The 27,359-nt window shown below is 39.6% G+C and overlaps 1 protein-coding gene across 2 annotated transcripts in view; it reads left to right on the top strand.

Annotated features, from left to right (window-relative positions):
* CDH13 (cadherin 13) overlaps window positions 1–27,359 on the top strand; it is a 421,556-nt gene that overhangs the window by 76,273 nt on the left and 317,924 nt on the right. For both annotated transcript variants that reach the window (XM_085071452.1, XM_085071451.1), the window contains exon 2: window positions 8,117–8,228. In XM_085071452.1, the coding sequence (XP_084927578.1) occupies window positions 8,117–8,228 (112 nt within the window). The remainder of the gene's footprint in view (window positions 1–8,116; window positions 8,229–27,359) is intronic.

The following is a 27,359-nucleotide window of genomic DNA, read 5'->3' as shown; positions in this document are numbered from 1 at the left end:
TTTGTGTTTAATCCTCAAACCCACGTTCTACTTTCAAAGATTGTTTTCAGCAAGCTCATTTTCAGTTTTAGCTTAGCAGAGCAAAAGACAGATGTTCAGTGTTACACCAAGTTCAGTTTGTGCTGCAGTAATAATTGCTTTAGACTCTAACTTTGTGGAATACGAGGAAAATAATAAGTGGAAGGTTGCTTTTTCTATTTGATAACTATCACACTGCTGGGAAATTAAACATGTATCATGTTCCTTAGAGTTTCCAGCCAACCTATCCAAAACCCACTCTCTGCTCTAAGAAATATGATTTTAATTTTTTCTCTAACAGCTTTTGCCACATCAGTGTTTTCCTATGTGGAATAATGACTTTGCCCCATGCAACTTCATGTGAAGGGTTAGAAATACGTTTGAACAATTTTTAATTTATTTCCTTTTTAGAAAACCAGAGATCCATATTTTCATTCATCTAAATGCTTCATGAAGTCATTACTGCTGGAAAAGAGGATCAACCTGTTTATTTCATTAGGCAATAAATAACTAAAATGTTTGGTATAAGCAGATCTTTGAACAGGTTATTGTTGTAAGGCAGTTTAGGTTTCAGCAATTCCACACCTTGCAGCACAACCAGTCCAGAACTCTGACTTTCAATGTTTCTTCTTTATGCCTCTTTCACTGGTACAGGAGTGCTATTGAATGGCTCATTTGCATTATTCTGTGCCCTGTAAAATGAATTTATTATGCAGCTTCTCTAAATAGGCTAACCAGTTGTAATCTCATTCCGGTGGTGTATGAGTTTCAGCAAAACATGATTACTTCTTTCATAATGCCTGAAAATAAACAAAAAAATAACCTTGGAGCCCAACCTGTCCTTTTGCTGGAGTCTAGTGTGTTAAATGGTGCCATTAATCATGACGGGTAGTTATTTACTTGTTAAATAGTTGAGTAATTTAAAATATTACTTACTTTGAGCACAAGGAACACGTTTTGGCCTCTGTTATTAATCATTAAAATACTCAATGAAGCGGGATGACAGCCATTCCCTGGATTACAAAAATCTGAACAATGTTCAGATCCATCTATAGCTGAAAGAGTGAGTTGATCCTGCACTCTGAGCCATGTGGGTACCAGTTAGGTAAATGGTGGCCATAGCTCCATCAGTGTCAAATTCCTCAACTCTTGGTGTCATTCCAATTTTGGAATGATTGTGGGCTACCAGCATGACAAGACTTCAAAAAGGAAAAGCGGAGTTTTAAGAAGTGTTAGGCAACATAATTGGGGCTTAAGGAAATATCAATGTTATTTGCCAGACCCTGGAGAATGTTAATCTGGAATTCTTTATGTATTTTGCACAGATGGAACTTAAGCAGGCACAATGAAAAGTTACTGAGATGATCACAGGGATTTATCCATATAGACAGACATGGAAAAAGCTTGGTTTTCCTAGCCTAATAAATCGAAGATTTAGAGAGGACGAAGGTTAATTAAGTTATGAGACAAGACTTGCACAGGAATAATGGCTGTAAATTGACCGTGAGCAAATTTATTCTGGAAGATATGAAATGACCATCAGAATAAGGGTTGGGAATTCTGACATGTAGGAATTACTTATGGTCAGGATCAAGTGATCTGAAAGGAGACTTCATGTTGTGTCTGCCTGTGACACCAGAGGTGGTTCCTGTATGAGGGAATCACAGGGTTGTTGGGGTTGGAAGGGACTGCTGGAGATCATCCAAGATGATCATGTCAAGATGGGTCAGTGGGTTTAGGTGACACAGGAATGTGTCCAGATGGGTTTGGAATATCTCCAGGGCTTCCCTGGAGTTCCTAAGCTTTTCCTGGGTTCCCAAGTCAAGGGAAATTTAAGCTAGCACAGGTTGTGAGGCATGGAAGGAAAATAATAGCAAGAGCTAATTAAAAATCTTATTTTGGTGAACAGTTTTATGGCAGCTGCCCCAGGTTGTGGTGCAGACTGGGGAGGTCTCACACCAGCCCTGTTTTTCCAGCTCCATCACCCTGTGAGCACTGGGGTTTCACAGAGCCGCCTGCTGACTGGGCTCAGGGAGCAGATGGGACTGCAAGAGCAGAAGAAGTGCCTGATTTCCAGGCAGGTCAGTGCCTGGGGAGAGAGGAATTATCCCAATTCTGCCTTGGAATGGGGATGCTCTCAAAATGCTCCTGTACTTTGCAGGCACTTCCCATATTATCCTCCTCCGCACTGAACAATTTGAACTCCATGGTCACTTTGAGCTCTGAACAGACCCTGGGGGCAATAATAAATGAATAAATCATTTCTGAACAAAATGATGGTGCCTCTTCCAGAAATGCTGAACTTCAGAATGGGAGGAAAACTGTCTGAAACTACCTGTTCTGACACTACCAGTGGCAAATCGCTTTTTGAATAACTTAATGAGATTCCCAGTGCCATGGAAGAGGCACACTTTTTACCAAATATGCGATAAAATTCTTCTAATAAACACAGCTACGTCAGGAAAGTGCTCCTAGAAGGAAAGTTCCTGTGGTAGGTAATCCCACAAAAGAGTTTGTCACATTTTGTTTCCACTTAATGGATGCCTACCGCAGTCACACAGCTTTAGTGACAGGAGAACTGAATTCATTTAAGCCAATAAAGTCATTTGAATTTGCATTTTCATAGCCCCACTCTTCAGTACTCCAAGTGTGACTTTCCCTTTTAGGACAGAGCTGTGCACTAAATGGATAGGTAGGCCCTTTAAAAGGATATTTATCATCCTTGAAGAATCTTAGTGCCAAATCTTAATAGCATTTCTTACAAAAATGACTGGAATTCGCTATCAGATATAGAGGTAGAGCTGTAGAGATTGTGAATAGTCTTTTTTTTTTAATTCTTTCGTGATAAAAAGAAGAGTGGTTAAAGCCCGAAACAGTGAAAAATGTGCCTCCAAAATTAAAATATTGCATTAAAAATGCCCCAAATTAGAGCATTCTAGAAATCAAATTAATTTAAAAGAACTGTGTGTTTAATTAATTTAGTCACTTTCAGAGATAAATAATTCAACATACCTTTATGTAAAGTTAAAATACCTTTATTAATTATGCCAATCAGAGGATAATTTATTCAGGCTTTTGATATTTTTTTTTTGTTTCACTCGATATTAAAAACCACAGAAGTCACGGAGAACTTCATGTCCAGTCTGTGTGTGTGATTTGATTAAATAATTGCCTTAGGACCCGCTGACACTCTAATTGGAGTCTGCATAATGCAGAATCACAGCCTCACTTAGTGCAGTGCTCTCTTTATTTTAACTATCCCTCTGTTAATTTCATTTAAATAACTCCCTCATTTAAATCTAGAGAAAAGACTTCAAATTTCATCATCTCCCTGGGACTGTGTGCTGCTTATCACTTGTTTTCCTTCTCCAAAAGCCTTCTCATTATCCATTTTTGGCCTGGTGTTGCAGCACCTGAACATGGAAAGGGTTTTAAGATTCAGAGACCTCGATCTGCATGATAAAAATAATTTGTCATGTGCAATTTAATTCAGTGTTGGCAGTTTTCATTATTCTGATTACATTTTTTCTCTCCGTTCTCAGCTCTAAGGATCACCATATTTTTTTATGAAAATCCAAAGTTTTCATATGCAAAAAGCAAATTTCTAGTTCTCATGTTTCCACAGAAAAGCTCAGAAGCATAAATTTTCAATACCAAATAAATGAGCTAAATAAGAAAGAAAACCCAAAACCATACTTAATTTATAAACCCCAGCCCTACCAGAAATTCCAAACAAAACAACCACAACCAAAACCTAATTTCTCAGAAAGTGGCTCATATTTTTTTTTAAGTTTTGAAATCATTGTTCTTAGTAAAAATGAGTGTGATTTCTATTTTAGCTCCTCATACTTGGGTTTATGTTGCTTTACTTTCATTTCAGATTACCCCTGAAGTCAAAGGTAGAACGTGGTCCTACAGAATATTGCGCTCTGCAATGAGATCTGTTTGCAGTTATTTTGTATAGAATTCCTGCCTGGGCAGATGGCTTTCACAGGTGTCTGCACCATTTACATTTCTAATTAAATAAAGCCTTACACAAGGATGAATTTCACACCATCAGAATGTGTGTGAGATGCAATTAATATTCTGCAGCTTGTGTTTCTGGGCTAGGTGATCTCCTAAAGGTAGGGCTAATGAAGATATGAGGATGTACACAGCAAAAGGTGAGAAAATTCATTTGCAGAGCGAGCATGTGGCCAAACTGAAACTGTGCAAGCAGAGAACATAAAGGTTCTGAAATTCTCTGGAAGGACCTTTCTGAGATGACTTTCAGTCTCCAGGAGAGGAGGTAAATGACCCTGTTTTTTTGAGGTGTCATGACACCCAAAGGTACTTTAACACCAGGGGCTTTATTAATTTCCTCTGCAGTGTGGTATAGAATTGCTCTCCTTTTTCTCCTTCCCAACCATATTCTACCTGAGCAGCTTTCAGTGCAAATGTTGAGGTCAGTAAAGGTCACCAGCATGTGCTTGCTGGTTTATTAACTAAAAAAAAAGGTGTTTCTTAGGCTTGATATCTCACCAGGAGTACAGTTCTATCCCAGTGGCCAAACTAGCTCAGGAGTTACCTGAACTACTGACATTTCCTTATAGCAACTGGAAATAAATTCAGAAAGAAAAATTGTCAGAATATTAAAAGTGAGTCTTTGCTGTGTACATTTCTGAAAAGCAGGAGGTTATGAAAAGCTTTGATTTTGCTTGTCAGTGAACACAGGATCTGTAGGTCTGAGTAGTCATAACTCTGCTTTTCAGACTTCTACCCTTTTAGATTTTCATGAGCAAATTCTTTGCTCCATAATTGTCATTTTTTTCAGAAATTTGCCTTTTTTTCTTGGTAACAGGTGAAGGATCCTTTCCTACTAATTGCCCAGCACTTGACTAGATGTGTGAAAAATATTTATGTATTCAGAGTTCTGCGTATGACATGTAAATATTATTTACAGTGTATTTAGTTGAAGTCTTTCTTTAGACAGCTGTCAGCCCATAAACCCTTTTATTATAGCCAAAATTACCAAATCTACATGGTGTTTAAATTCAAAATGTATTTGGCTTTGAACAAGCCTCTTTGCCTTAAACATATATCTGCTTGGCTTACTTTTTTCAAGATATTTTTAAAGACTACTGTCCCCAGTGTGAAGAACCTCAACAGAAATTCTTTTAATGAGATAGATGTTTAGTTCAACAGAAGTTTCTTCATGAGAAAAATAAATTAAAAGAACAATTTTCCTTTTAAGAGACAATTAATTAAGATCTGTCCATGTGATGACAAATTTAACATTTTGTCTGACATGTTGAGAAGAAGAAAGTGCCTGGAATTGCACAAGTGGAATAAAATGTTCCATTTCACAGCAAGGCCAAGCCTGAGTCTTGTAATTATTTCAAAGGGAGTAAAGGTCATTTTCTATTTGCTGCATCTGTATTATGTGAGGCTTCTGTAGCAGCCTTACAGAAGTTAACTCATGACCCATTTAGATTGCCCAGATTTCAAAGTCAACTTATACTGTCACAAATCTGATAAAGTAGACATATTCCCCTCTCTAAGTACTGACATAGATGATGTCCAAAGAGGCTTTTATTTATAGCTCTGTAAAACAAGAGTTTCAGCTTTAAGGCTCGAGTGGTTGGGAGATCAGAACATGATTTGCCTCTTCTTGCTGTGCTAATCCTTTAGGGGAAGAGCTGTTTGGAGATAAATTTCAGGATCTATGGCTTGGACTGTTTTTCTGGTGGGGACTCGTTACATAACTTTGCTTGCATCTTGAGATGGGAAGAGCTTTTCTGCTGCTGTGATTGCATTTTTATGCATATTCATTCAGGAACACTGAGTCACAAAGACAGGTACTTTAAAGCTGCACCTGTGCACACAGAAAATGTGTGCAGAAGATGCATGTGTGCCTTTCTTCCTGTGCATGTGCTCATTGAGATGCATATAAGGCAGGTCCTTTAACAAGCAGTAATCAAGCTTTATGCACCATTTTCAGGGCAGGCTCTGAATACCACAGTTCACATTTGCAGATGTCTCCTACTGGAAGACTGAAGGGGACACATCCAGTTCTGAACCCCTACAGAATCCAAAATCTGCAATAAAATCAATATATCAATGTCAATGAGGGAATGAGGGATGGGGAGCTGTGTTTTTAAAACTTTTCAAGAAAGGCAGGAGTAGTGGGATGATACCTAAATTAATAATAAATTAATCAAGTGTATTGATCTTTTCTTGGTGCATTACTTGAAATCTTTCTCTTCTTTCTTGGTTAATCCTTCCAAGGGACCAGCATGGAGCAGGTGAGGAGGGAAGGCAAAGGTGTCCATCTGCTGCATTTGCCTTCCACCAGCTTAATTGCCATGAAATATTCTGGCTGTTTCTTGCAGTCTGCTGGCACTTGTGGCCAAGCTTTTGTAGCACCTGCCAGTGACAGGAAACAAATGATCCAGCAGTTGGTTTCCGTAAGAACAACTAATGCAGACCAGGTGGAGCATTGCTGCCTTTGGTTTTTCTAAATGGAATCACACAAAACTTAAAGTGAGCGGGAAATGCAGAAGGGAGAGAGCAGATAATGTATGACTGTGATTTAGCAAATGGGCTGTGAGTGGTGGGGAATAGAGAAACATGCAGATGCTGAAATATTCCAGGACATTTGTCTAGGATCAGGATCAGCAGATGTGGTGGAGGTGGGACTGAGCAAGGCTGCTGCTGCTGTGTTGGGGGAAACGAGTGCAGTTATCACCTGAGCTGGGGAAGGAGAAAAGAGCCTTCAGCATTCACTGACGTGATATTGGGGAGTTGTCTTTGCTTTACAGCTGAAGAAGTTTATTTGCAAAACTCTAATTGTGCATGGAGGATGTCTTGAGCAAGCAGACCCATTTGTGCAGGGGCACTTGAGTTTGGGAGCAAATGTCATTCAGACCTGTGTTTGACTGGTTCCTTCTCAACTGCCACATGTATCCTCTCTGCTTGATTTTGCTTGGGCTGCCTGACTAGCAGCAGGTTGACCATAACAACTTGGAGATCAGAGTTGTCAATACATCACCTGAAAGTTGGGTTTTGAAAAACACCTTTAGAAGTTCTGAAGCAGAAAGTACTTCTGAAAATGCAGTTATAAGGGTTGGAAAATATGATTTGGCTTTTCCTACTTTTAAATTTACCTCCTTTTGCCTCTCTCTTTAACCTTTTAAACTTTTTAGTAATTTTTTTTTCCTTGTTGCTTCTTTCTTGACCATTCTTACCTCCATGCTCTCATTTAACAGCTGCCAAGAAAAATAGGCCTTCAGGTTATTTTCTCTTTTCAGGGATAAAGTGCTTCAAAGACCAAGATTAGAATTGTACCAATTCCCAAACAATTTTATTTTGCTTTTAAGCTGCTTCCTTTGATGTTCCTGTGGTGACAAGGAACTTGGGTGACCATGTACTAACAGTGACACAAACTGTATTCAACTGGAACCTTCAGATCCACCTCCCCTGTGATGCACACGTTTCTTTTTCAGTCTTCACTTGTTGTAAACAACCTTTTGATTATAGGGAAAATGGACAAACTGTGGTTTAGAGAGAAAGAAAAGCAACAGTTTATACTTGCTAGCAAAGAATTTATTTTACAAATGAAACTTCTGTATGTGAGACTTTACCCTTGAATATAGAATTTCTTCTGTAATTTGGTGATCAGCTTTCTGAAACAGACTTGCAGGTCTTGATTTATCAATTATTCAGACCAACTTGCATCCACTTACCATATATTAAGTCCAAATGTATTCAGCTAGGCCTAATACATGTGATTTTTAGGAGCAACATTACATCCTATGTTTTCACAGACCAATAACATTCTTTATTGATATTCTGAACTGAACTTCACCTTGAAAGCTACTATTTTGTAATTTCAATGCCAGCCCATATATATAAAAGCAAAAACCTTACATAAAAAATTGTTTAGCAAGATTTGAAGGGGAAGTGTGATGTGATGGATATTTTGTTTTATGAGTATGGAGCCCAATGTTTTGTTTTATGAGCACTGAGCCTAAACCCGGTATCGTTCCCAGAAGCCAACATGATGGATGAAGGAGTGGATGTTAAAAGTCTATTTCTGGTTTTTTTTTTTGTCCCTCAGGTTCTGCTGCTTGCATGTGCAGAAGATTTAGAATGTGTCCCTGGATTCCAGCAGAAGGTTTTTTATATTGAAAAGCCATTTCAATTCACAGAGGACAAGCTGGTTCTGAACCGTATGTTATTTTCCTATATTACTGTTGTGCAAAAATCAGAATTTTTTATGTATTCTTTTCATTTCTGCCATTTATCAGAAAGCTTTTTTTGTTTTGTACCTGTGATTTTGGATATTACTATGATTCTGTCTGAGTTCCCCTGCATTAATCCTATGTCTCTACACACTTTACTCTGTTCCATGTATTAGAGATGGTAAAATACAATATATAATCATTTAGGGCTATGTGAATATTGTGAAAAGATAGAATCAGCTGCTTTTTAAAAATTAAATTTACTCTGTTTTTTTTTCCATAATCTTACCTATAAGCTTGGAAATCAGGACTTGCCTATCAATATTTCTATTGAATAATCTCTGAAACTCAGATTTAGAAGTTGGTATTTTAAAAACATTCACAGCTGGCATGAGTCCAAGTCTTTACATGAAATTCAGAGGTTAGATGGTGTTTGGGATCATCAGTGATAGCAAACTGTCACGCAACTGGAATATTCAGTATATTTCTATGGCCCAGGTGTCACATTATAAAACCCAATCTGGCACTATATACTTAAAGCACTAAACTGAAAGAGATTTAACTGTTTTTCTGTTCTGGTGTTAGTTCATTCCAATACCTCAGGGTTACAAATTGTTCATTCAGTTCTGGGGCTTTGGGACTTCAGCACTGTCAAACTAAGGTAGTGCCTGATCCAGTGGTTGGTATCTTTAAAGCCTTAACAAAGGATTTAAGTGCTGCTATATTCATAACTGCCAAACACACCAGCATTTTTGCATGTGACATTTATTACTGATGATGTCTTTGTTGGGCTTGGCTGCTGGGGCTGAACCAGGAATTTTCTGGGTGTCCAGCACTGGACAGTGGTGCTGAGCTGCTCTGTGCAATATCTGGATCCTACAGTGGGATACATCCTATAGCTTGGTGGAACCAAGAAATGCAAACCACTATTGCTCACCAAATGCACACATTTCCCTTCTCAGTTCCCTCCACATATCACTGCTGCATACTGATGTATTTTCACTTTGGATGAAGGTGTAATCTGTGCACATTCACTTCAAAATAGCACTAACTTTTCAAACCGAAATGTCAGAATTAGTTGCCAAAGTCTATTGAAATAACTCTCTTAAACTTAAGTCATTCAGCCTTTAGGAGGTACTAAAATAAACCTCTAGGATAACATTTTTAGTCTCAGCATTTTGATGTGTTGCTTAGTCTGAGCTGGTTTTTCACAGGAACTTTAGATCACGAGTAGTAATACTAGTCAGAGATGTGAGATTGTTGCTTAGAAAAGAGATTTCAAACTTCTTATTTCTTTGGGAAATTTGGTTTTCTCCGGAATTCTTATTTTAGAGTTGCCAAACACATTATTCCTACATGGCTAAAAGCTGAAATTCTTAGAATATAATAGATTTAATAAGCATGCAATTTTGAAGACCTATTAAAAAATAATATTGATAAAAATAACCTTTGTTAAAAACTTTGCTTCAGGACTTTGAGGCTGTAGAGTGTCTGGGCAGATCTCCTGCTGATTTTGAGAGAATCCCCACAAGGATGGGTTGGTTCCCCCAAACTGCCTGGACTCCTCTGCAGTGCCCCAGCCATTTGCAGTGGCTTAAAATGAGCACAATAATTAAGATGCCATCATTAATGGGAGGAGGAGGAGAAGGAGGGAAGAGCAAGGAGGAGACTCAGAAATGCCTGGGAACAATCTCTGGAATTAAATTATTTTAATAAGCAGGCACTAAATTGGCCTAATGTGCAGTGTTGGACAGAGCAGACTGCCGACACGTGATCCTGGTTAATTCAATCACTCCCAAACAGGGTGTCCTTCATGCAGCAGCATTAAACCCCAGCACACCTCCTTCACTTTAGCTGTCAACAGAATTGATCATTTTAATTGTCTGTTTGAATACACTTTGCATGCTCCTGCATCTTTTTTTGCCCATTACCAAGAGCAGTGTAATTTAGCAGTTGCATTGCAATGCGAGGCTTACTAGGGCTGTGTAAATTAATAGAGCAAATATACAAACCAGGCCAGTAGCAGCAATTGTTTTTGTAGTCCTCAATAAGCCAAGGAGCTCCTTAATTCTTTTCTGAAGTGCAATAAAACAGTTTGTTTTTTTTTTTTTCTTTTTCAATTTAAACAAGAACCTACTGTACATTTCACTGCTAGCATCTCCCTTGTAATTAAATATGGGTTGTGGCTGGTTCTCATGTATTTATTACTTCTACATATGGCAGTGTTAATTATATTTTACATTTACTGATGGGAAGAAGGAAGAGAAGACCCTACTGAGGGTACAGAAATTGTTCTTATTTCTTGTTCTGATTTGTAGCAATTTTTATTAAAGCCTAGTTATAAGCTGGCCGTAAGAAGTCCAGCTGTGTGTGAATATTCTCCTTCCTATTAGTTTCACTGGCATTCAGTTACTATTAGTTTTTCTATCATTGTGCTCAGGCTGAACTGGCTTTTTAATTCTCATTTATTTATTTGCTCTTCCATCTCATTTAGCAGCAACCTCCAGACTTTGACCATTTATTTCTCCCAGTTTTGCCATTACTTTTTTCCCCTCAGACCCTTTTATCTCCTTGTATCTTGTGTTTTCTATGACCATAAACAAAACCAAGCATTGCTCTTCTACTTTTGGTCTGCCCAATTTTTTTTTTGCCTGTGTGCAGAACCAGATGTTCCCTTGATGTAGTGGGAAAAGATCCATGGAGTCACTTTCTGGAAATAGTAGCATGTCTGTCCACATAATTATTATTCTAGCAACAAATTGTGTCACTGTTTTTTCCTTCTTTATACCATTTTTTTAGTTTACACCTAGGACCATCTTTGTAATCAAATAGAGAAGATCATCAGGATTTCTACATTCTTGATGAAATGCTAATTGACAGCATTTAATTCCAGGTTTTACACCTGTCAGAAGCATTCATGGCCATGAAATTCCTCCCCATCAGAAATGCTGTCCCTGCCAAGGCTGGCAGGTCACTGGGACTGACAGGGCTCTGTCATGCTGGGCTGAGGGAAAATTCCTAATCAGACTCAACAAACGTGGGAATGTAATTGTGTTACATTAATCACATTTATACTTAACATACATCGGGCTTGGCTTTTGGGGGTATTTTTAATTGACAATGAGTGGAATAGTGCACTTGAATAATGGAGGCAATTAACATAAAGCACGAGGTGATGCATTGTGCATACTAAACTGGGGAAGGCATTGCCAGTGCTTTAAATGTCAAAACAAAGGAAGTTTTGACCCTTACTTGAAAAGCTTTAATTTGGATGTTAATTAATGGCTGACCTCTTGTGTCTCTTACGTGATAGATTGCATGTTCAGAGCCTGGGCTGCTTCAAGATCAAGGCTCTGTCTGTCTGCTTTCGGGTGCTTTTTGTCCTGTGAGTTTTAACAAAGACCTTTCTCTTCAACCATATCGAAAATCATTGTTTATTCATATGATATGAAATATCTTAGTGTACTTATTAATGCTCAGAAGCAGGTTTTCAATTGCCTAGCAAAGCTGTGACCTCCAACAAGATTTACTCTGTTCAACCCTAGTAAAGCCTGTGGAAAGAGCAGAGAAGACAATTCCTCCTCCTAGAGCCTCATGTGCACACAGATCATGGCCCTGCTTGTGTCACATCCAAACATTTCCTGTTGATTCTGAGCTGATGCCATGTGAGAGCTGGGATTTATCACATCCACTCTCCCCACTGATTCCATGCCAGTTGACTGCACAGATGGCCTCTCCCTTTGCCTCTTCCATGCTACCAATAGTATTGCAGTTCCTCTCCTGCTTGTTCTGATCCCTGAGTTATCCCATGCACTTCATTCATCTCCCCTCCTTCCCTTTCCCCACACCTTGCACAGAGCAACCTCATTCAGCCCCCTGAGATTCACCAAAGCCTCTGCAGGGTTCTGACATGAGGTTTGGACACCAAAGTCAACTCTTGGTGCTGAATATTGCAGGTCTGGGTAATTGGGGCTGCAGATGGTAGTTGTAGCTTGCAAAAGAACAGAAATCAAGTGAGATAAAATTATGAGCTTAGTAATTTCTTGCAGGGAAATCTGTCTGGGCTTCTGGGTAACAGCTAGATAACTTTGGATTTTTCACTTATTCAATATGTCCTTGCTGAAACAGTGTTGTGGCTTTTCAAAAAGAAGAAATTTTTAATGCATTTTGAGTGTTACAGACATCTTGAATTTTCTTTCAATTCACATAAATCACTCACTGTGTTAAGAATGTGCTTCAGAAAATGTTGAAAAATGACTTGGTTCTCATTCCTTGGCATGTGGGAACAGGTTGGATGGAAAGGCATCTCAACTTTCCTACCCAGGCAGGGGAATGCTTGTTATATCCTAAAATGTATCTTAATAGGCTCATTGCATTGATAGAATTTGAAAATCAGAGCTTCAGTCTGATGCTTGGGTATATGGGTAAGACCAGGCTTCTGGGACTCTGTTTCCATGTGGACAGAAAAATCAGTCAGGATTTGAAGCCACATATATTAATCACACCATTCCTGCTTCAATGGTTGCAGGAGGCCAAACTCATGTTGCTAAAATTCCAGGAAATATCTGGGAGTATGCAAAATGGGTGCAGAATTGTGGAAGTTTTAAATTGGGAGGTTGGGAACTTTCCAACATGTTTGTGGAGGCAGAGTGAGGAAGATCTTTTTGCACTTAAATATTTAATGCAGTGTCTTTTAATTGAAGATTGATGTTGAACTCCTACATGGAGGAAGAAAATTGTCTGGGAATCAATGTTTTGACTAAATAATACAGAATGTCTCAAATGTGTCTCTGAATAGATACATGCAGGTTGGTGCTGCAACATAACAATATCACATCAGCTGTTTAACTGCTTTCCCACATGATTAAAGCAAAACAAAATAGGAGAAAATAGTTGCTGGTCAGACAATTCCCTCCCAAACAGTGAGTGTTGGCTTCCAGAGGAGGAAGGTGTCAAAAATAGACTGTTTGGGTTTTATGCATATGCATTTAATTACAATATTGTTTGAAAAAGTAGAACATTAAGCTGAGCAGGGTGAAAGAATTAGTGTCTGCAAAACATCTTCGGGGCTGAATCAGAACCTCTCAGGGATGCAGTCAGCTCTTGTGGAAGAGCAGAGGGAAAGACATATGTGAACCTCCTCTTGGCATTTTAATTCCAAGGTGGAGGAAATGATGATCTAAACCCAAAGTTTCTTGTCTGTTTCATTGAGAAAAGCCACACAATTTGATTTAAAAAACAAGCCAAAGCAAACCAGCCCACAGGAAAAGTGGGTGAGGATCTTTGCAGCGACAGTGAATGCTCTGTTAGCGGGTTGGTCTGGATTTAGGAAGATAAAAGTAGCAGATTACTTGGTTTGAGATTTAATTTGTTTCTGGAGACTTTCCAAGAGCCATAATGTTTCACAGCTAATACTTTTTTGAAATACGTGTGGGCTTTGGTTGGCTGAAACATGCCAGCTGTTCTTCTAATAATCTAAATCAATGGCCAACTGCTCGGTATTAGCAGGTTGGGTCTCTTGCTCCGTGCAGTGCAAACCTCAGATTAATAATGTCCCCAGGTGCTTCAGTGGAAGTCTTCTCTGCTCATTTCCAGTTGGCAATTTCAGACAAAAAATCAAATTAACTAAGCTGTTCCTCCTGAACTGATTACCCACGCAGGCCATGAGGCAGCTCCTTCTCTGCAGGTGTATAATATGTTGGAAGGCTAAAATCTCTTTTAGGAAAGTGTAGGTGGCTTACCTTAGGGCAAATGCCACAAGGGAATAATCTGACACTGATTGTTTGTGGCTGGCAACATTTTAACAGGGTCATCTTCCTGAGGAAATGAGAGGTAGAGATTTCTAGTTACAGGTTAGAGCTGAGGTCATTCAGGAGAGGCTCCAGCAACAGCCCAGCTTGGTCAGGAGGAAACTTTGTCCACGTCTGACAGAGAGATGCAACACAAATTGCCACACACTGAGCCATTAATGCTTTCTGTAGTACATTTCTTGGTATTTTCACAGACTGTCTTTCTGACAGGACTTTTAATTTGAGGATCTTAGGAAAGCACCATTCAAAAGAATCATGGCTAGCTAACCTTTTCCATTACATTTCAAAGTGCAGTGTGGACATTTAGCGAGAATTAATGGGAGTATGTGAGGTTAAATCTTCCTTTAAACATAGAATCTCATTTAAGTTAATGATATCTTAAAGCATGCAAGTATTCTTGAAAATAATTGTAGATATAGTTCACAATTAATTCTGAGCTTTTAGGATTTCTCTCTGTTAATCCAAATCAAATTATAACTTTTCTAATGTAATTATGATCATGCTTCAACTTGCAGTTTTCCTTCCCTTTGCTTATTGAAATCATTCCTTTTCAGACAGAGCAGTCTGTCTGCTTTAATGGACACATCTCCTTTTTGCACAGCTTTCCTTTGGCATGTGATTTCTCAGTCTTGCCTTGAGAATAAGTAACACTGTCTATAAACTCAGGAAGTCTTTCAGAAATTTCTTAGATTTAGGGATTTTTCTAGCTGGAGGCTAATGCTCTGATTTTGCTTTATGCCTCTGTTCAGCTTATCCACCTGAACCTTTTCCTCTGGAGAGGGGAAAGAAAAAGTAACTTTTAATGGATTGAGTCTGAAAGCTCTGGTTGGTCTGGAATGACTTAGTGCATATTTGTATGCCTTGTACCTGCTGCTTCTGGGGCAGACAAGTGAACCTGTAGATAGGGGAGTAAGTGCATGTCATCCTCTGTGATGGGAATATTAACTCAAATGTTTGTCTCTTGGCTTTTTTAATCCCTGAAAAAATATCAGCCTAGGCAAAGGGTAGGATTTGCTCACATAAGAATCCCTGCCTGAAAGGGATTACCTTTAACAAAATTTGAAATTCCTTTACCACGGAATTCTTTTAAAACAAGTTAAAAATAAAACTAGGAGCCCTGGGAAGGCCTAAGAGATTCCTGTACTGATCTAGGATGTTGCTTTTTAGACAGGAGCTCCACTTACAATACTCACTTTGATTTGTTTACTTTCTTTAAAAAAAAAGAGCAATAAAAAACCCAATGCAAGCTTCATCTCTCAGCTGTGGAGAGAAGTGAAGCAGAACTGAGGGACCTTTAATAAGGCAGCAAAACGGAGGCAATCCTGGAGCAGCTTTACAGGTAGTCGATAGCAGAAGAGAAATTCCTCCCTGGAGTTGGAGGCAGCACTGGTAAATCTCTGCCACTTTTGAAACACTTGCTGGCAATACCAGAACCTAAAAGCAGGTTAGAGTGAATTAACTGATGATTTCCTTGATGCACAGGACCATTCTGCTGCCAGGGATTGAGGTTTGTTTTACTGAAGGACATATTGGGAATCTTTTTTCCCTTATCAAGGGCGGTGAATGCTCTGGCTGGACCTGGCTTTATGGATAAACTGAGTTGTCTTGCCTTGCACTTTTTGCTAAAGTAGCGTAAAGTAGGTAGTAGAAAATGGATGCCTTTTTTATTTTGTTAATATTGTATTCTATAATTAAATATATTTCTATTCTCTACTAACCGCACTGATAGGAAACATTGTTTTTGTGAATGTATTCAAGCACGTGGGTTTTGTTTAGCTTCCTCTGTGTGGCAGTGAACCAGAGGCAACACAAAATGTGCTCTGGTCTGCTAAAAACCCAAATTGCCTGGTTACAAGTAGGACCCCTGCAGGCTTTATTTAGCTGGAATTTTAATTACAGTGCCAGCTCTCAACACTTACAATAAAACAGTAGGGAGACAACTATAATTTGACCTTTATAAAACATTAACACCAACCTATACAAAAACATAACTTCAGCTTAAAAGAATACCGTGGGAGGCAAAATTCAAGAAGTTATGAAAACAGTATACTTATAATATTTCAATTTTTGGAAAAAGCACAGAAATGTGCTCGTGTGGACACCAAAGTGTGATATTGGCATTTTTGGTTCCCTGAATCATCTCATGATCCTTGGCAGGGAGTGTCAGTGGTGACCTATGAAATGGGCAACAGTATTGCCTCCCAGCTGGAGAAGCACCAAAAATGGTCACAAATCCAAATGTATTTTTGGTTAATTCTGGCTAAAATAGTCCCTGAGTCGTGTTGCACTCACAGTGTTTTTTAATTCTGTCATCACGCAAAGATGATGAATAGTGTTCTCCAGGTCTTCTGTTGTTGTTAATTTAATCTGTAATAAGCATAGTTAATAAATGTCACCTTTTTAAAAAATGAAACTGACTTGAACTCACCTGTAAACATAAGGATACTTTAAATGAGTTGGTTTTTATGGCCCATAATAAAAGGAAGATTTGGAGATGTCTGAATGCCAACGTTACAAATAGCCTTTGTGTGACCTGAAACATTTTTGTTTTGCTGTTTGCTGACAGGTGAAGCATCAACTGCTAAAATCTCTTCTTTCTTACTTTTGATGTGATGTTTCACAACACATTATACTTGTGTTCAAAGGCGATGCTGGGTGCAAACAAAAAATATGGAGGGTAGGAAGGCAATTATTAAATATTGTGGTCAAGAGCTATCCTGGGATTCATTTTGGTTGAATGGAAAGCCATGAGATAAGTAGCCCAAGATTTGGTGTTTGGCTGTCCAGTTAGTATTACTCTGGTTTTTTAGGGATTTTTTTTTTTTCTGTTTGTTTTTAAACAAGGCTCTTCTAGCTAGAATTTTTATTCAGCCTGGAGTGTATTTATGAAGGAACCAATCAAGTGTGTAAAAAAAAAAATATAGGAAATAGTGACTTTATAATATTTTTCTAGAGAAATGAAACCAGTACTGTGGGAGTTATAAAGTGTAAATTACAACCAAAGAGCTGATTTCATTTAAATTTTTAAAAGTTATGTTTGTGACAGAGGAAATAGTTTAAAATTATCTTTAATAACAGAGCTGATGGGTTCACTCTTCCGATTAATAAGAAAATGCAACTCTCCAAATGTTCTATAAGATTTGGTGTTTCTTCTGAGAAATCAGCCAGATCTCATGCAGGTACACAGAAGGTTTTTGGCATAATAGAATAACAAGCTTCTGTCAATTATAAATCAAAATAAGAAACTTTATTTAAAATGATATTATTACTTCTGGCACTTTACTTTTACTCTTTGAGACACTGTCTTTAATAGCTTCTCCAATAAAGTTCAAGGCAGCTGAAATATAGAAGCTTTAACACTTCCATAATAAATCTATTAATCGTAATGCTTCTGAAAACATTAGGCATTGACTACTTACTGCTGTTTTTATCAGCCAGCATCACTTCCCAGAAGTGTCTGATACTAACCACAGTTAACACTGGTAATTAATTGAAATTAAATTACTCACATGATGAATGAGGGCTGGACATGTTGGACTTAACTCTTTCTGGCCCTGTAGCTCTGCTTTACATCCTGATTTAGAAGGTATTTAACTAGAACCTTAATTCCAGTTCCCTCCAGACTCTACAGAACTTTGTCAGAACTCACCAGAAACCCAAAATCTCTCAGCTTCAGCACAGGGTTTTTCTTACCCAGAATGTCCTTTGGGAAAAGCTGGGCTCTGGCTGAGCTGTGAGGAGGCTGTTCCTATGCAGCCATGCAAGAGAAAGGCATGAGAGCTCCCCAGCACACGAATTTTCTGTGCTGAAACAGATGATTTGGGCTGATTATGCTCAGAACCATAAATACAGCAAGGAGCTCAATTTCCACGGGTGAGTGCTGCTCCTGCTGAAATTGGGTTTTCCTGCACAAGTCTGTGCCAAAACTCTCATCCATCCTCTCTGCAAGTGCTACCAGATTTCAGGTAACTGAACAAACAATTAGATTGGTCTTTTTAATGTTCCCTTAGTGGCTTCTTTAATAGAATGAATTTCTGGATGGGGATGAGCTCTGGAAATAGGTGCAGGGGGTTGGTGCTGCACCTGCTGCCAGCACTGTGTGGGTGGGAGCCTTGGGAATTTGGGATGCTGGCAGAGCTGCTGCTGAGCATGGCTGGGGGGAACAGCTGGCACTGCCCTCACGAGAGCTGACAGATTTAATAGCTTAATAAAGATATAAATATTTGTTAAGTGAGATTAAAGACCAGATTGAATATGATCGGTTATGGGTACAGGTGATACGATCGCTCTCTGTCGAGCTTTACAGTTCATGCTGCTCTCTAAAGCCAGGTCTGTGGCAGGTCTTCCTGCTAAAGCTGGGGGTTTGGAAAACCCAGAGGCAGCCCCAGATTTCAGTTTATCCTCGGGGAAAGCATCTCCTGAGTTTAACAGAGCATTGCCACTTGCAATGGTGGGAGAGCGCTGGTTTCACTCAAGATGAAGCTTTTCAGATTTCATCCTGAGTGCTTCTTTCCATCAAGACAACAGAAACAGTGCCTGCAAAGATCAGTTAAAGAGCCTGTTTAGACCAAAAGAACATTGTGAACATTGAAAGACTTTTCTTTAAATCGATCAATTACACGTGGATTACATGAGTGACTCCACAGCCTGGTAGTTTGCCCATTTCCACAAGTTAAAGTGGTTGTTTCAATCCCACTCACCTGAGTGTTTATATTTTTAGTGCTTTAAATCAATCAATCAAGAGATAAAACCATGAGAAGCATCACTGATTTCAAAAAAAGTCTTTTTATAAGTATTTTAATAACTATTCAGGGAGCTGGAACTGGAAATTGCTTGTGATGTGTGCACAAGAATATTTGGATGTAGTGATTTCAAAGTACATAGGAACATTTAAAATTTGCATTCAGCAGAAAGCAGAGGAAAAAAGTACCTTATTTTCTGGATTTTCTAGTCAAGTGCTAGATTATCATTCTTATGGTTTGTTTTTGTTCTTTTTTTCTGACAGCAATTAATTAGATATAGCTGAAATGGTTCCATCAAAAGGGGGTTGGACAGCTTGTGGTGTAGGAGAGTTTTCTCTAAAGCAGAGGGGCAGTAGCTTAGAGCAAGCAGTGCAGCTGAACTGGAGCCTTCCAGGTCCTGGTGGGATTCTGGAGCTCCCATGTACATGAAGAACATCATGGGTCTTCCCCCTCCAATGTACTGCTTTGTAATTCTAGAATCTTATTTATTTTTCCTACATCTGTTAGAAATTCAATGTTTGTTTGCCATGAGGAATTCTTTCTCTTGCATTGAACGGTTTTTGACTTGGTTTAGATTTTAGTAAGAAAAATGATTTTTTCTTTTGGATTTGATTCTGGTGGAGCTCCTCAACACCTTCTTCTTGGCAGCTAAACCAAAAATAAATTATTTGCACAGCTCTAATGGTGTCAGTAAATTGATTTCCGTAGAACACGAGACTGTGTTTCCTCTCTGGAATGCCCTAAAGTGATCGTTATTAATGATAAATGACAATGGAAATTTTGCAGAGAAATTAATAACTGTGATGTTGCTCTGAAATGAGAACAGCAATGTGGATGCCCTTGAAGGATACTGAACACATCTCCCTTCCTTTGCGCATCAGCTGCTCCTTGCTCATGAATAGATTATGCAAAGACCACACGGTGATTTATTTGCCATCTGGTTTGCTCTAGGAAGAGCAGTGCCATCAAAGGCAAAGGTGGTGTTTCCTGGGCCTGCCCTCCTGTGTTGGAGACAGGAATGGTTGGAATTTTACTCGTTTTTCAGAGCAAAGCAGATCTTCACTGATGGTTGATTTCCAGGATGTCCATGGATTTAGTGAGCTTGTGCTTCCTCAGGTGTATTTGTTTTGGAGATTTTAGAGGGGAAAAAGTAGAGAAACTTTCCCTTAGAAGAAGGGAATGAATAAATTATCTTTAAAGAAGAATTTTTGATTGGCAGCATCTCCTTTTCTTCTAATAAATTATCCTGATCTCAAAGCTTTTCTGCCATGCTGAAACCTGTGCTGGGTGTCTCTCTGCAAAGTCTGATGTAATGAATGCACATAATGAACTCTGCAAAATCTGATGTAATGAATGCAAATAATGTTCTGTGTACTTCCCTTCCAATTTTGTGCTAAAAAATACCTAATTAGAGGGATTACAGGAACTGAAACAAAATGAGCGTAACCATACGTTAATTTTCCTCCCAAAAAAGATAGAAATATAATTTACTATTTTGATCTGAAGGGTTCCAAGGGTTTGGTAAAAAACTGTTGAGGTGTAGTCATGAAATCTTACAGGAATTATAAAAAGTGCTGAACACTGATCTGCAAATGCCATTTGTAGCTGACCTCATGCAATTGTGTTTTACCTCTGGAAAGTAAAATCAATTTCAGATTAACTTTGACAGGGAGGTGTTGAGGTGTGTGAGTCAGCACTTGGATATTTCTGCCAGCCTGTTGGGAAGACAAAGAATTGTGATGGATATTATCAATAACAGTGCTAGCCTGAAAGGAAAATTGGCAAACTAAGTTAAGAAACACTTTCCTGCCTTGTCCTGGCACACTTCACAAAAAACTAAATTATAAGTTGTTATCAGTGTACAAAACTAAAATTTATCTTGAGATTTAGGAACTTTTTTCCCCCCTGCTTTACCTCCCTTTTACAAAAAAACCCTGCTGTTATTGCTTTTACTGTTTTTCCACTTTGAAATCTGGAACAGCTTTTATTTTTTTTGTCTGAAACAGTGTGTTTGGTAAAAGTCAGTACAGCGCGATTGAAGCAATGAGGGATTTCATTCTTTTTATCCACAATTGTGGAGCTATATTTAATAACCCTTTACAATAATCTTTCCACTATACTGAATTATGTATTGATTCTTCTTTTACAGTAGCTTCATTACAGGATTTCAGAAGGAAAATGGGCTTTTAGATGTCAACCTGAAACTCTTCACAGTTTTGAATATGGTACTACACATAATTCTGTGAGGACCTAATCACACATCGTTTGATTTCAATGAAACAACTCTCATTGACTTCCCTGAGAGCTGCCTGAGACTTGGCATGAACTATTGCCGTGTTATTGAAAGTATAATAAGCATTTTGATTCAACTTTCAATCTCTTTCAAGTCCCACAGTTTAGCTCTGCTGTGCATGTGGTCCTGCTGCAGAGAATCCTGGGTTGTTTAGGTTGGAAAAGCCCTCTAAGATCATTGAGTCCAACCAACACCCCAGCACTAAATCCAAGTGCCACATCCCCATGGCTCCTAAATCCCTCCAGGTTTGGTGACTCAGTCACTGCCCTGGAACTCCTCTTGCAATACTTAATAACCCTTCCAGCAAAGACTTTTTTTTTATAATAACCAATCTAAACCTCCCCTGGTGCAATTTGAGGCCTCTTACTCTTTCCCCATCACTTGTTAATTTTGAGATCAACCCCACCTGGCTACAACCTTCTTCCAGGGAGTTTCAGAGAGCAGTAAAGTCTTCCCAGAACCTCCTTTTCTCCAGGCAAAACATCCTCAGCTGCTCCTCTCAGATTTGTGCTCCAGATCCTTCCCATCTCTGCTGCCCTTTAGCCACACTGCAGCACCTCAATGTCTGCCTTGTTCTCACAATACGCACTGTGAGCATGACTGGAGCTTTCAGGAAGACATTTTTAAAAGAGAATTTGAAAGTAAGGAATATTTAGGCTTTTTTTAAGGACAAATGTTGTTGCTGGAGCTCCTGCAGATGATGCTGTGTGTGCCAGAGGAGGAGTGGAAGCTGGCTCTGTGGCTTGGGGTGCATGGGCTGCTTTGGCTGGAATTCCAGGGGTTAACAGCTCTGCTGCACACAGGGGTCTCTGCTCATTGATTTTTAGTGGTTGCTGTTACAGAAAGTACGAGTGGCATTTAAGAGAGACAAAGCACCATATTAAAGTTAATGCCTTTGATTTGCTTCAAATCATCTGTAACCCATGTGGACCTGTCATAATTTATACCTGCCTTGGCCACAGCAATAAGTCTAAAAGTGTCACGGAATGTTCATCAACACTCGTGCACAAGAGACGTGGCACCTGCTGCTCACTGCACGTGGTGTTGGGGTGTTTATCTCTCCTGGCCCAGAAGGTTCCCCTCAGCTTAATTGGTGTTTCTCATTATTTGTATTGCTAGGGGAAAAAAATGGGATTAAATACCAGGAGAGAAAGATAACGGAGGTTTTGCTGCATAAGATAAATAAAAATCAATTCCTGTTTTTTTTCTACACATGATAAATGTAGCCAGGTTTTTTTTGGTCTTCCCCACTGCCCCCGAAGTTTTGAGGGTCTCCTGAGGATAATCCTAATAGGATAATGTGGTCTCTGAAAGGCAATTAGCAAGATTCCTATGAACTGGGCCATGCATGGGCCGTGCTCAACCCTCTCCTGATTAGTGCTCATCTTAATTCCATTTCTTGGCATTTATTTACTCATTTCACATATAATGTATTTAGTTCCCTTAAGTCTGCTCTGTGGTTTGAAAGCACCCTGGTGCCTTTCAGGTTCCTGTCCAGCTGTACCTGTGAGCAGACGAGAGTCCCAGAAGGGCTGTGGAGCAATGGAAAGTGAGCTTAGGTCACAATCCATACAAAGTCTGGTCAGTTCCACTAATTAAAATAATTAATACTGTAATGAGGCTTATGAAAAAGGGGATCACAAGGAAGACATTGGGCTTTTTGGGATGAAATTCAGCACCTTGTGTCAGCTCTCCTGATTTTATTTAGAGGAATCGTATTTCTTTGGAGGCGTGCAATTCACAGTGTAACAAAGCTCTGGGGAAAGTTCTTCTCTCTTGCCATATGCCTTATGTGCTGTACCACTAAAATGATTTTTATTTCTTTATTTTTTAAATTATTCCCTACGATAGAAATCCCATAGTTTGTCACTTCTTCCCCAGTCTCTATCTATGGCTGCATTTGGAGAACTCCAGGTCAAGCCAGGATCTGCTTCAATGTCTTCCAGCAGCTATCATTACATATGTTTAATTAATATTGCACCTTTAGTACTGTAACTTCTCTGTTCAGGAAGAATCTACCTCCAGGAGGCTTTGGAGCTCATTTGATGTGCTTCAACACCTTTTGTGAGCCGCACTTACTTCTTTTATGTTTATTTCTGTCTTTGGAAATTAGTGCAGTGGGAAAGCAAGGTCCCTGCCACCCACCTGCTTCCTTGAGCTCAAACACTGCAGCACCAGCCCACCTACAGACCAGAAATAAGCAAACAAACAGCTCTGACCAGAAGGTTTCAGCAATCAGCGTGTCCCTCTCGCTCTAAAATTAAATGAGATGCAGAACCTGTCTCCAAACAGCCTGGTGGAGGGGTAATAGAGAGGGGAGCTCCATTATTGAAATTGCATCCTCTTTACACCACACACAGCAGCATCCTGTAGCTGGGAAATGTTCTAACTGCCAGAAGTAATATGACCTCTGAGGCAGGGGATATCTTCCTACATCTATTTTCAGTTAGTGAGAATCTTAGCAGACCACTGTTGGAAATAAATGGAGATTAGTAAGTTTTCCTGGCTTTACAGTACTTCATAAAATGTTGACAATATTAAAATAATTCAATATGTTCTTGGAAGATAAACATGAATAGGGCACTGGAGGCTTTGGAGTTTTGGGTAATGATGTTTCTCAGGGTCCTCTGGGGGCACTTTGTCCTGTGCACAGGCTGTTGCTGCCAGGCTGGGAACCTAATGCTGAAGGGACCTTCACCCCCAGCTGGTCATTTGGAGCCCCTCATGCCAAAATAGTTGTGGGTCAGAACTGACCTGGGTGGAGTCACTGTCAGCACCTGCTGACTTATTCCTTTGCAGTGTTTTCTACCTGGAATTGCTTTCCTTTAGCTGGTTGCACTGTGTATTGATCTGGAGCTGTCAGCTAATTTACAGGCAGCCTTCACCCAGCACAGTGTGTACACTGTGAGGAGAGCAAACAGGAATTCCCCAAGTCCTGTCTGTGGTGCTCATCAATGCTCTGCAGCCATATTCACTTTGGTGGCAAACAGGGTGTGCCCAGGACTGCCCACCTGAGCCAGTGGGCACTGAACTGCTCATACCCTAAACCTTTAAATCCTCTCACTCTCACCACCAGGGTGGCTGCAGGCAAACTGCTCCCTGGGCATGATCCCTGACCCCCAAAGCAGGGCTGAAGGTGCAATTAGGTTGCCACAGTGAAGCACAAACAGAAAAGAGAAGGAGCTGCACTAAATGGCATTGAGGGTTCTGGTGCAGCTCTTGACAGCAGTTGCCAGATGGAGCAGCTTTTCCTCGAGCTTTCAATATAATGGGGAAATTTAAGAGCAGTAAGAGCTGGAAAAAAAGTGCTTAGGACTGTTGGAAATGCATATGATTATGGAGCTAAGATCCCAAAAAAATCACTGCGTTTCCTTGGCCCTGCTCACTGCACAATGTACATAAGTACTTCCAGTTAAGTCACTGAGGCTGCTGGCAAACTTATGCAAGCATTTATGAGGAAAACATATGCTTGTGTGGAATGCTGACTGGAAGTTTAGCTAATGATCTATTCAGCTCTGGGTGCCATACACAGATCAAGAAACATTTACTTCCAATAATTAACTGTTTTGTAGCTCGGAGGGTTTTATTTTTTATTTCTTTTTGTTCTTTTTTAATCCTACTGAGGCATATTGACAAACATGGCTTTTTGCTCTACTGTTGGAGAAAGTCGCAGCTGCAAAGGTCCCTTGAGTTATGCCAATCACTTGCAGATGTTCTTCTGAAATCAGAAATTAAATAGACTTTCTTAAAGCCAATAAATTACAGAAAAATATTAGATAGGCTCTTATCTAAAAATGTGTGCTCTGGTCACAGTGCATCAAATGCTGTTAATATAATGATGACCTTTTAAAGGAAAACACATTATGCTGTAGCTGTCTTTGCATTATACCTGTGGAATGCTGGTATGCAAAAGTCAAGCTATTAAACAGTGGGAGAAATGGAGTGAAAATAATCTATTTTGCTTTTGTCTGATATTGCTGTTCTGATAGGCACATTCTTCTCTTTTTCCCCCTGTATTCAGTCATGCTCTTCTCGAAATCATAAAACAGAGAGATAGATCAAATACATGGTAACATTTTGGAACATCATATCCTACTGGGTTTGATGAGTTGAATCAAAACTCCAATGGCCAAAAGCTGTTGTTCAATAGCAAAAATGAGCAGAACTGCAGAGAAAGATAAGCAGGGTCCTTGTCCATCCTCATCATGGTCAGAGCATTAAGAAATCAGGAACAAATGTCAGCCTGAAGATGAGGCACTTGCTCAGAACTGAGACTTCCAGGTACTCTCTGTCAGCTCAGGTTTACCTGGGTACTCATTGGAGCAAAGATCCCTGAAAGGTGTTAAAACACTTCTGGTGATCTGTGCCCAGGTATTCACCTCTGTCCATCACAGAGATGGGGGATCAGAGCTCTTTCTTTCATTACAAGTGTGCTGTGTTATTGATTAAACTCACATTTGCAAGTTGCCAGCCCTGAGTCCATTCCAGTCATGTTCCAGATATTTTCTGGAGAAGTTGGACTCAATTTCTACAGCTATTTTCTAAAACCTTTTCTACCAGTTTATCCACTTGGAAAATATGGGGGTTTGTTTCATTTCTCTTATGTCTGCAGAATAAAAGAGAAAGCTTCCTTCGATATGGCTGTTTCCTAGTAGGCAAAGACAAACAGAACTAAAATATTTTTGAGCTTTAAGAAGCTCTGTTTAAGAGAAGAAGGCTTTTTTTTATTCCCCTAGAGATGACATAACTGTGACCTACTTTATTGTACTTTGATGGAAGGGATATAATATTTTACAAGCTTGATATGTCTCCTTCAGACACCAGTTTTGAAGTTTGATCCCAGTGAAACTCAGTGCCAGGCTGGACTCTGTGGTGGTTTCAATAAGGAGCAGTTGCCTGGGCTTTGACACTTGAGGAGGTTGGCAGGAATTTCCTGTTCCTTGGTGTGTGTGGTGGAATGCCCTGGCAGAGCCAGCATGGAGGGGCTTTGCTCCCACATCTTTCACTGCCACTCCCTTTGCAAGGGGCTCTGAGACAGCACAGGGAATGTCAGATGTGCTGTGTTTGCTCAGAGAGTTAAATAAACATCTCACAGTGTTATAATTTTCTGGTTTTCCCACTGTATAAACAGCTGCTGGTAGCTTGTCAATCAGCTTCTACTTTGGTGCTACTAATTACACAGAGAATCATTAGAAACTGACTAAAAAAAAGTTTCAAGGCTGATAGCAGAGAAGTCAAAAGGTTCTCAAACATTGTGTTTATCTCCTCTCGAGATAAAGGTTTTTCAGAAGGCCTTTCAACCTGGAGGATCAAAGGGAGCATTTTGTTTGTAACGAGTACCCATCAGTGCATGCTTTAATTACCATTCTTGTTGGTGTCTATTAACAAAAACCCACCAGGCTCTGCAGCGGAAAACATTAATTTATGAGTAACAGACAATGTTGTGTGAAATAGATTGCTGGATAGAAATCACTCAGTGTTTGAAGCCTTAGACCAAAGTCACGTTTAGAATACTCTGTGTTCCTCCCTCCAGCCCATGCTAATTAACAGCAGTGCTTTGCCACTGGAGTCAGCAGGAGATGTTGAATCCCTTTGAAAATGGGCCTCTTTCTTGGGCTGCTCCCTTACAAAGGCTCCCAGCCTCTCTTGCAGCTTGGTGTGCCTGGAGAACAACTGGTTTGAAATTTGTTCTCCAGAGTCCTTTTCATATTTAAAGTCCTCAAACCTCCCAACACTCCTGAGCAAACTGAACTTTAACATACAAATGAAGCATCTCCAGCATTCTTTAATCACCTTGGGGCTGTAGTTCTATGGATTCCATGGTAGCTGCTAGTGAGACCAAACTGACCACTTTATGAGCAACATTTCAGGTCAAAGCTATTGTTTGTGTGGCTGGCAGTTGATTTGAGCACATATGGCAATGCCAGGCGTGTTTCTGGCAGGTTTCTCATGTGAGGATCAGCAATATTGGTGCTCTGAGCAGTCAGAGCTGCTGTGGATGAGCAAGGGAGTTGTCCCTGCATGGCAAGGATGTTCAGCATGTGAGTAGCTTCACTGAAGGCTTGGCAGCTGAACTTTCCTGGGCTGCAGTGTGTGCCCAGCAGGGCCTGACCCGTGTAATGAATAAGTTTAAAAGCTTGTAGCAATTTCTAAAAGATGATCTGTATTTGTAAGGTTAAGGCTGCTCAGGTTGAATTAGCTGCACTGCAGAACCAGTGTAATGAACACAGTTAAACACTGTAATTCTTGCTCTGTCAATAAGCTGAATATGCTG

Source organism: Lichenostomus cassidix, chromosome 11 (assembly GCF_008360975.1).
Source record: "Lichenostomus cassidix isolate B80296 chromosome 11, HeHo_3.0, whole genome shotgun sequence".
NCBI lineage: Eukaryota > Metazoa > Chordata > Aves > Passeriformes > Meliphagidae > Lichenostomus > Lichenostomus cassidix.
This window is presented reverse-complemented; position numbering and strand designations above follow the sequence as displayed.